This window comes from Nematolebias whitei, chromosome 2, assembly GCF_014905685.2.
Source record: "Nematolebias whitei isolate Nwh7 chromosome 2, NemWhi1, whole genome shotgun sequence".
In the NCBI taxonomy this organism is placed as follows: Eukaryota; Metazoa; Chordata; class Actinopteri; order Cyprinodontiformes; family Rivulidae; genus Nematolebias; species Nematolebias whitei.
Window position 1 is genome coordinate 699,828 of NC_056499.1, and position 11,182 is coordinate 711,009.

At 45.6% G+C, this 11,182-nt stretch overlaps 1 protein-coding gene across 1 annotated transcript in view; it reads right to left on the reverse strand.

Annotated features, from left to right (window-relative positions):
- kif18a (kinesin family member 18A) overlaps positions 1–11,182 on the reverse strand; it is a 170,484-nt gene that overhangs the window by 146,468 nt on the left and 12,834 nt on the right. Inside the window, exons 2-3 of the mRNA XM_037689400.1 lie at positions 1,007–1,164; positions 598–702 (exon numbers count right to left, since the gene is read on the reverse strand). Coding sequence (XP_037545328.1) covers positions 598–702; positions 1,007–1,164 — 263 coding nt within the window. The remainder of the gene's footprint in view (positions 1–597; positions 703–1,006; positions 1,165–11,182) is intronic.

The window sequence follows — 11,182 nt, forward strand, 5'->3', positions numbered from 1 at the left end:
GAGAAATGAAATCAAAGACTTTATATGGTTCCACTGTATTTCGTGTGAAAAAACATTAAAAACAACTAATTAAAATGTAAAAAAAGAAACCGTCCAGATGACCTGACTGAACATTGTTGGATTCATACCTGGATTAATGAGCATGAACTTTGGTCTAATTAAAATGGTTTGTATTACAGTAGTTATCCAAACATGTCAAAGAATGTTTGAGCAGATTTTAGTGTTATGTGAGCAAACGTTTTGACAAGCTACAATCAAGCTGCAAACGACTTGTTTCAGTTCAAAACATTTTCTTCAAATCAATTTTCATATATTAAAGGGAAATGACTAAATTGTTTGGCAGAATTGTTTCTTTTTTTACATTTAACAGAACACAGGAGATTCCCAGAGTTAATATAAAACACAGGAAGTGCATCTTTACATAGCAGTGCATGCAGGAAAACTATTTTATTGTCATTACTTCTATTACCCAACCTATAGATATTACATTTGTTTTTCACTACCATTAGCAGGGGATCTGAATAAGACCCCGTGCAATAAAATAAAATGTCTCAGTATTTTTTCTTTAATGTACTTTAGAAACAAGTTGATGCAAACCTTGTGCAGTGAGAGACCCTGAACAACCACTCCCTTAGAGCTGTCCTCTCTAACAGCAAGAGGTCCGGCATTAGCCAACAAGTCTCTGATCTGTTCATTATAAACCTGTAAATGAATCCAAAACAACTGTAAACTGACACAAAGGCATCAATCTCATTTTAAAAGTTGAGTAAGAGATGCAGATGTTAATAGAAATTTTATAAAATGTCCATTACAGTAGTAATAAGCATGAAATAGCAACAAGGGTGGCAATGATTAAACATTTTGAGTTATAAATATAAATGCTGATTTGAAATGGGAACCCTTTAATAAAGTATGGGGACTATTTACAAGTTCTATCCAACTACATATAAGTGATGTATAATGTATTATGTATAAAGTGCAAGAAAATTAACATTAGATCACTCACCTCGAGATATGAGAATGTAACTGCAAACTCTTTTTCCTCCTTGGCATCATCCATGCGCTTGAATAGATCTTTCATTGTGCGATACATGACCCCCGGGTTATCTTGTGAGCCCAACATGGTATGGGTCTTACCCGCTCCAGTAGCGCCATAAGCAAACACTGTAACACAGGAAGATTACTATAAAGGGAAGTGTATCAAATATTCCCAATTTTTAATGCAGCAATCAGTCTAATGTTGGGAAGTGTATCACAAGAGAAACTGCAAAACATAAGCTCCTGAGTACGTGTGTGCATGTGTTTGTCATGTTGTCAAAATATCTAACTTCTGGCAGGATTTGAATGAAACCCTCAAAAATCTATATTGGTTACACGACAATAACTGCAGGAAAACAACCTTCACATCAATGTGAGTAGAATAGAATAGAAACAGACTTTATTGTCCCATGGATGGGAAATTCCAGTGTATCAGTAGCAACAGCAGCAACAGATAAAAAGATTTCACACAAAAGTTAATAAATTGTTAATAAACAATACAATATATAAGAAATAAGATAAACAATATCAATAATAATGTTCAATATGTATTGGAACATTGAGAATGGCAGACTATTTACAGCACAGTATTACAGGAAGAGTGTGTGTTTCAGCAGAGGTCAGCATGTATTTAATTCTTATTGAGTTTGTTTGGTGCAGTGATGGTTGTAGAGTCTAACAGCTGCTGGGAGGAAGGACCTGCGGTAATGCTCCTTTGTGCATTTAGGATGCAGTAATCTGTCACTGAACGAGCTCTCCAGTTCAGCAACAGCTTCATGCATGGGGTGGGAGACGTTGTCCAGCAATGATGTTAGAAGACTTATGAAGACTTATGAAGAAGATGATGGAGATAGTCATATACTTCAGAAGGAACAAGCACACCTACACCCCCTGAACATAAGAGGATCTGAGGTGGAAGTGGTCTCCAGCTACAAGTACTTGGGTGTGCACCTGAACAACAACCTCAGCTGGAGCAACAACACCACCAGCCTGATGAAGAAAGATCATCAGAGACTACTTCCTCAGGTGGCTGAGACGAGCTGGTCTGGGAAGCTCAGTCCTCACCTCCTTCTACAGGTGTGCAGACTGAGGAACAGCTTCTACACTGAGGCCGTTAGACTCATGAATCTCTAACCAGGATAATCACTGTGAAGAATCACATCGAGTTGCTGCTGATCCGTTTCATGTTGCTGTGTTCATTCGTGCTAATCTGCTCACACAGACTCGTGCTGCTGTTCAGCGTATTGTTTTTGTGGTACTAGTGCTTACTGTATTTTTAATTAACGTTTTTTTGGTACACATCTTAGATCGTAATACTGTTTTTCTTTTACATTGTAATAATTTGTTGGAAGTAACTGGGGTACACAATTTCGTTCCACCACATGTACCACAAGTGGTGCAAATGACAAATAAAATCCTTGAATCTCCATCCATCCATCCATTTTCTTCCGCTTATCAGCGGTTGGGTCGCGGGGGTAGCAGCCTAAGTAGGGAGGCCCAGACTTCCCTTTCCCCAGACACTTGGGCCAGCTCCTCCGGGGGAATCCCAAGGCATTCCCAGGCCAGCCGAAAAACATAGTCCCTCCAGCGTGTCCTGGGTCTTCCTCTGGGTCTCCTCCCAGTGGGACGTGTCCGGAACACCTCACCAGGGAGGCGTCCAGGAGCCATCCTAAACAGAAGCCCGAGCCACCTCAACTGGCTCCTCTCGACATGGAGAAGCAGCGGCTCTACTCCGAGTCCCTCCCGGATGATCGAGCTTCTCACCCTATCTCTAAGGGAGAGCCCAGACACCCTGCGGAGTAGGAATGCGAGATATAAATGGTACACGGTAGAAACGATAGAAATTTAGCCTACAATAGAGATCTGACTTCTACCGGCTAACCGCAGTAATGCTGTGTCTGATGTAAAATCAGAGTTGTCAGATTTAATCGTTACTTTTGTTTAGTTGAAAACTGCAGAAGTGGTGTTCAAAGTAAAATCAGAGCTGTCAGATTTATTCGTTACTTTTTTTTTAGTTGAAAACTGTGTGCAAGTGGTGTTAAAGTCTTTTCTTCGAGGGCTAAGTAGCGAAGCTACAAACCAACTACGCCCGGCTTGCCGTAGTGTTGCCGTATTCGGATGCATGCGCAAAACACTGTTCTGTCGAAAGTTTTTTTCGGTCGAAAGTCAAAGTAAGCGTTGGTCAGCTTTAGAGAAACCTGCTCTCTGATAATAATGCTGTGTTGTGTGATTTTACTGCGAGACCCTCTGGTCAAAGCCATTTTGTGTCAACTCTCCTTAAAGCAGAAGGAGGCACCATCTAGAGGGCTGGAGGGTGAAGTGTTTCAGTGTAAAATGCTGCTCTGTTGCTGTTCATTTATTAAGTGAGAATACTGGAAACTGTTAAGACTTAACATACTCTTTTGTTTAAAACATATGGCTAAAACTACATTAGATATCTTTTGCACTGTTTTGCACTACAAGAAAGAAGCCCAATACTTGATTTGTTTATTATTTAAAAACTCTCTGGACCTAATAGTGGAATTTTCTTAATTCAAATGATGGCAAAAGGACACCATATGCTTTTTAAAATTCCTATTGCAAGTTTTATACCAAAAACATATTGCAAAATATATCGTTATCGCCACCCTTCACAGTACATATCGTGATATGAATTTAATGCCATGATGCACATTCCTACTGCAGAGAAAACTCATTTCGGCCGCTTGTATCCGAGATCTCGTTCTTTCCGTCACAACCCAAAGCTCATGACCATAGATGAGGGTAGGAACGTAGATCGATTGGAAAATTGAGAGCTTCGCCTTTTGATTCAGCTCTTGCTTCACCACGACAAACAGGTACAGCACCCGCTTCACTGCAGACGCTGCACCTATCTACCTATCGATCTCATGTTCCATTTTCCCATCATTCGTTAACAAGACCCCAAGATACTTTAACTCCTCCACTTGGGGCAGGACCTCCTCCCCGACCTGGAGAGGGCACTCTACCCTTTTCCGGCTCAAGACCATGGCCTCGGATTTGGAGGAACTGATCTTCATCCCGGCCGTGTCGCACTCGGCTGTGAACTGCTCCAGCGAAAGCTGTAGATCACAATCTAATGAAGCCAATAGGACCATATCATCTGCAAAAAGCAGAGACGCAATCCTAAGGCCACTAAAACGGATCCCCTCAACACTGGGGATGCACCGATCCACTTTTTTTTACTTCTGATCCAGATACCTAAATCTAAATATCATCCGATACCGATCCAGTTCCAGTATCATGATCATCATTGATTTTATATGAGGCTGTAATAATCTCCTCTCAAGTACATTTTGTACAAATATATGCATGCATGTCCAAAAAGGCAACTTGAGGTAAGTTTTATTAATGTTGGATAAGTTTTAAAGTTAGAATTAAATTTCATTCATTCAATGTTTTCTTTTTGATAATTTAGATTTATTTATTTTGTTTCATTTAAATGAATGAATAAATTAATTAAATTAAATGACATGTTAAATGGCTTCAAACATCTGCTAAGTTCATGGAATAAAACAACAGACATGTTCCTGTTTTTAGTATTTTACATCACTTTACAATGTAGCTGTTTATGTTTTTAATATACATAATATTCAAATCATATGTTTTTTATGATCGTCTACTACTGATAAATATCTCCTGGAGGGTAAAACTATATCTTGGCTGCAAGTATCAAGCTGAGAAATCATTCGTTTTCAACAACTGATAGTGGATGGTCATTAATTATGAATAAGTTTAGCAACTTCTCGGTAAACATTTGAGCTCCGTGGTTTCAGCGATGTCTTCTTCTTGTTCAATCTGAAGCAAGCAGCCTGATTTGGGGCAGCCGCGCTCAGGCTGTCCCTCCTCAAAGACGGGCAGACTGAGCGGGACAGATTGGACGTGGCTGGATGGGGTCGAGTCGCCTCTTTCGGTTTCACCAAAGAGTTGTGCCCTGCTGAAGCCACGGAGCTCGAATGTCCAACGTAAAACTAACTTTACAGCAGTTTAATGTGGTGCTATGGCTCTGCAGACATTGCAAGTTGATGTCTTGTTTTGTGGTGTTTCTAGTGTAAAATACTTCCACACAGCGGACATGTTTAGATGAAAAGTTGGTTAGCTGTTAGCCACAGTGCTGCTCACGCAGTCCACACGCTGTAGCTGGTTACAAACTACGAACTGGATTTCCTGAATGTAAGGCGGGTCTTATTACTCTGGGTTCATGAGACACGCCATCGTTCAGGAAATCCATGAGTTGAAACACACTCTACGGTCCCCCTTTTTGAATTGGGGGACCACCACCCCAGTCTGCCAATCCAGGGGAACTTCCCCTGATGTCCACGCAATATTGCAGAGTCGCGTAAGCCAACACAACCTTACAACATCCAGAGCCTTAAGGAACTCCGGGCGAATCTCATCCACCTCTGGGGCATTGTCACCGAGGAGCTTTTTAACCACCTTGGTGACCTCAGCATCAGAGATTGGAGGGCCCAATCCAGAGTCCCCTGGCTCCGCTTCCTCAGTGGAACACGTGCCGGATCTCTTTAATATACTGAGTTAAAGTTTAATACAGAAGTAGCTGAGATTTTCCTTTAATCATGTACTCAGAGGGCTAACACATCTCCCAATATTGCATGAGGATATACAGAACATAACTTACAAGATCTATTTCATATAGGCTTCGCCCTTTAAGGCTGTCGCTGATGGGTTTATCCCGATATGCGAAGCATTGCACTGAAAACACAGAGCGAATAGGATGGTTCCTCCGGGACAGGCGGCGCTCAGCTGCACCCCCCCACTGCTCATTCCCTCCTGGAGAGCGTAGTGTTGATGGAGGGGGGATGAGCGAATGCTCACCTCATCCCACCTCGTTTCGCATCGGAGATCACATCGCTCGCGGGCAGACGGCGCCCTCTGGGGTTGCCCGGCGTAACCCAGGAGGCGGCTGACATGAAGGGACCCTTTTTTACGTCCCACGCCTTTTCCCACCACTTCGGATGATTCGGCGGGAAGGTTGTTTTTTTTCTAGGTTCCATTCCAGCTCACCGTCTTGATCCATCTGGCCTCGTTTTCCCAACAGGACGTCCTACGGGCGAGGCCACAGCCGGTTTTCCTGGTAGGTTGGGGGGGGGGGGGGGTCGGTCTCCACAGTCCGCACCCATCTCCAGAGCAGAGGTTCACCGAGCGGAAAGTGCCTCAGTGCCCCGTGGAGCCGAGCCTGACGGAGGCTTCATAGGAGCAAGATGTCCAGGTGGACCAGCGTCCCGTGCCTCCGGTTAGCGTAACCTAGACGGTGACACCGCTCTCCAACTGAGCTCACCAGCATGCGTTCCAGACGGCCGCAGCGAACAACACGTTACGCTATTGGCGTACACGTTCAGAGGCGGGAAGAGATGGTGGGCCCTCTGACCTTCGGCTAGCTCCGCTCTCATAGCGGCTGTTCGCTAACGACGCTATTGGCCCCTGCAGTATACTCCGTCTGCAGGGCAGCTGACGTCATTCCCAACCAGTGCACCTCTTTTGCTGTCTGCTGCCCCGCATCGTAGCCGGAGAACGAGGTCCCAGAGGTTCTCCTGGCTCATCACTCCACCTTCCTCTCAGGAGAGCTACAGAAGCTTTTTGTTGGAGGGCCTTCCATCAGCGAGAGATCATTTCAAGATGCTCCATGGCTGCACAACGCTTCCCCAGCTCTGCTATGCCAGCCCCTCCCGTCAGACGTCCCCGGCATCCGGAAGTTCAATTTTTCCCGGACTCCGCCAACAGGGGGCCCTCTAGGACAACAAACAGAGCTCAAGGAAGGATAACCAGGTGTCGGTTTGCTGGAGGTGCGTTGATGACACGATATGGAATAAACATCATTTTATGATGAAGTGTCTTTTAGCCAGGCTGTCAGAACGGATGATGTGACAAAAGGCCCCATCACACACACATCACGAATGAGTCTTTTAAGGTTGTTTCATTCACTGCCAGCGGTGCTAACACGCACTCGAGCAGCCTTCACCTATAAGGCGCTGCGTTATGAAAGCGCGCACGCAGCTTTCAGCGCCTACCGTTCACGTCAACGTTAACGTGAGACCGCGGTACGAGCCCAGTAACGTATCTCGCTCTCGGCAGGAACGACACCCGTTTTCATCGCAGTAGTGTTAAACGCGCGCTACTGCGGCGTCAACAGTTTTACAAGCCTCACAGTGGCTCCACTCCATCCTTGAAGAAGGTTTTCTGAATTAATATTACAGCTCGTGGAATCACTCAAAAGCTCACGTGATTTGCAGCCAAGAATGAACGTGTTTCTGCAGACCGAGCCCAGTGGTAACCTCGCCCCACCGATGTCAAGCGCTGCTTTCTGACTGCACCAGCGTCAAACGCGAACTCTCGTGGCAATCCTGGCTTAAGGCGTCACATGAATGAGGGCGCACACACACGACTCTTTAGGGCACGTCGGCTCATACGTGCACCCGTTCCCCGAGCGTTTACACGGAGCAGCTGCACACAACGTGAGCACAAACATGAGCTGCGTCCCGCAGCATCAGCAAACGCACAATGATTTGCATGCTTGGGGGCGCGCGTTTTTTCTTTCTCCTTCAGCGCGCACCAGCTCACATCAGCATGCATGTGAGTTCACAGCATCAACGCGTGCCCGCTTGATAACTTTATAACGAGTGGCAATGAGTGCGCGCTACAGACAGATAGGCGAACCGTTTTCATCCGGGGATTTATGCTGCAGTACAGCTCAAACCCGGTGCGGAGGAACTCTAATGACATTTTTCTGTAATTTCTAGAACAGATCTCGTCCTCTCTCGCAGAAGCTCAGAAAATTCTGATTTAAATGTAATTTTCCAGAGTCTCAGAAGGAGAGGAAAATGCAGGGTTCCTCTCTCGTCACGTCCTGGTCCCAACGAACCGGAAAGATGAGATTTATTCTAGATTTGTCAATTTTGAACTGTGAGAAACCACATTCCATTAATGTGCCCGAGCCGCTCTGCAGCCGCCACACAGAGCGGGGAGGAGAATTCTGCTTTATCTAGACACCTGCTGCTGAGCAGTTTGTACAGACAGGTGGCAGCAGTGCAACTCACGTGAACCAGTTGAGTGATATCAGCTGTTTTCCGTCAGCAGACCTACGTCACACGTCAGACTTCACAGAGGCACACACATTTAACGAGCTGAGGGGGCGCTGTGGTTTTCCACACAGCAGCACATAGAAATGTTTTTGGAATGTCGCACGGGGTTTTTTGAATGTGATTTCCTGATGCATGCTCAATAATCCAGGTAGAAAAATCTAAAAAAAAAGTTAAATCTTGTCCTCTGGACATTCAAAAAAACAAAACAAAGCAAACCAACAAAAAAATGTAGAAACGTTTCGTCTCTCATCCGAGAGACTTCCTCAGTCTGAGGAGCTGTATTCAGCTCAGTCTCTTAAATAGCACCGTCTCAGAGTGGATCAACCAGTTTTGCTGCTGACAACCAAAACCAGCTGATCACATGCTCAAGAAGGACCATCAGCCTAACAATGGATCATTAGCACACTGATGGCTGTTTACTTTTCACAGAGGGCTGAGTGATACTAGCAATCACAGCATTGTAAGAGGGGGACAGTTGAACCCGGAGGCTCCACCCCTGTTTAATGATGGACGGTTTCTTTTCACAAAGATGACCTCCTTTACTCCTTTCTCAAACCATCGTTCCTCTCCATCCAGGATGTGAACATCTTCATCCCTGAAAGAGTGACCGCTGGCCTGGAGATGAGTGTAGACCTCAGAGTCCTGGCCTGATGATGTTGATCTTCTGTGCTGGGCCATCCTTTTGGCCAGTGGCTGTTTAGTTTCCCCGATGTAAGACTGATCACAGCCCTCCTGCCCTGCAACCTCCCATGGTCCCCGATTCTGAAGCCTTTTTGTCATAGTATCTTGTTTCATGCCTTACATCCTTGCCTTGACCCCTCGCCTGTACCATGGATTCCTTGCTTTGCCTGCCCCTCTTTGGATTTGGAGTACTTGCTCTGACCATGGTAAACAACTCTGCTTTCCCTTCACGACGATTACGGATTACGACTTGGCTCTGGTTTGTGCTCTGTTTACCTGAGTAGGACTCCTACTTTGTTATCTGGATCCTGCTCTTGGACTTGCCCCCCCACGAACCACAACTGTTCTTGTTTTTGCACTCCTGTGTCTGGCTTATTTTGAATCCAAAACCCTGGTTTGTGACTGAATAATTCGGCCAAAAGATGGATTCAAAGCCAGAACAGGAGTAGCTACCTGGGCTGGAGGACTCATTGATTAACCTGGACATTCAGATGCAGCTCATGTTGACCATGCTCCATGTCAAGTTTTGCACACCCACCCCAGAGACCCATCCTTGCTTATCGCTTGCTGCAGCTCTGACCCCATCGTCTGCTACAGAGCCCCAGGTCTCCACGCCACCTGCTACAGAGCCCCAGTTCTCCATGCCACCTGATACAGAGCCCCAGTTCTCCACGCCACCTGCTGCAGAGCCCCAGTTCTCCACGCCACCTGCTGCAAAGCCCCAGTACTCCACGCCACCTGCTGCAGAGCCCCAGGTCTCCACGCCGCCTGCTGCAGATCCCCAGCCATCCACATTGCCTGCTGCAGATCCACAGCCATCCACGTCGCCTGCTGCAGATCCACAGCCATCCACTGCGCCTGCTGCAGATCCACAGCCATCCACGGCGCCTGCTGCAGATCCACTGCCATCTACGTCGCCTGCTGCAGATCTGGCCCCATCTCGAGGTCTTGGAGGGTCGCCCGGCCTTGTCGGACAACATCATAGTCACCCACCCGAGCCCTCTAACAGCACTGGACGGCCGTTCTGGCTGCCATCTATTTCATACCCTCCTCCAAGACCCCCTCCACCCACCCAGTTCTTTTCTTTTCACTGGGACGCCATGTCATATGGACCAGAGAGGACAAGGATAGCCCAAGTTGTTATCAACGCTCCGTTCAGAAGCCTGTATCACTGATGGTATGTGGTTGCATGAGCACTTGTGGCATGGGCAGCTTGCATGTCTGGAAAGGCACCATTAATGCAGAGAACTATGTTCAGGTGCTAGAACAACATATGCTCCCATCTATACGTCATCTCTTTCAGGGAAGACCCTGCATTTTTCAACACGATAATGCCAGACCACATTCTGCAGCAATCACATCATGGCTACGTAGGAGAAGGATCCGGGTACTGAAATGGCCAGCCTGCAGTCCAGATCTTTCACCTATAGAGAACATTTGGCGCATCATAAAGAGGAAGGTGTGACAAAGAAGGCCCAAGACGATTGAACAGTTAGAGGCCTGTATTAGACATGAATGGGAAAGCATTCCTATTTCTAAACTTGGGAGAAACTGGTCTCCTCTGTCCCCAGACATCTGTGAGTGTTGTAAGAAGAACGGGGGATGCCACACAATGGGAAAAATGGACTTGTCCCAACTTTTTGGGGATTTGTTGACGCCATGAAACTTGGAAACAACAGATTTTTCCCTTCAAATGATACATTCTCTCAGTTTAAACCGAGAGAATGTATCTGTGACTTCTGTTCTATTCTGAATACAATATTAGATGTTGGCACCTCCATATCATTGGATTCAGTTTTTATTCACAATTTGTTTAGCGTCCCAACTTATTTGGAATCCAGTTTGTATTTACACACACACACACACACACACACATTTATATATATACACACACATATTCAAGGATTCAAGGTTCTTTGAGCTTATGTACACAGGGTCCCAGTTACATCCAACAATAAAACGTAAAAGAAAAAAAGTAGTGAGATCTAAGATATGAACTAAGAAAAACAACAAAAAATACACTAAGCACTAAAAGTATAACAACATTACGTCAAACAGCAGCACGAACATGAGTCTGTGTGAGCAGATGAGCACGCATGATCATCAATATGAAACAGATCATCAGCAACATGAAACAGATCATCAGCAACATGAAACAGATCAGCAGCAACATGATGTGATTTTTCGCAGTGATTATCCTGGTTAGAGATTCATGAGTCTAACAGCATCAGGGTAGAAGCTGTTCCTCAATCTAGTGGTTCTACACTTGATGATCCTCAACCTCCTTCCTGAGGGGAGTGGGGCAAAAAGTGTGTGCTGGGTGAGTGGGGTCCTTCATGATACAG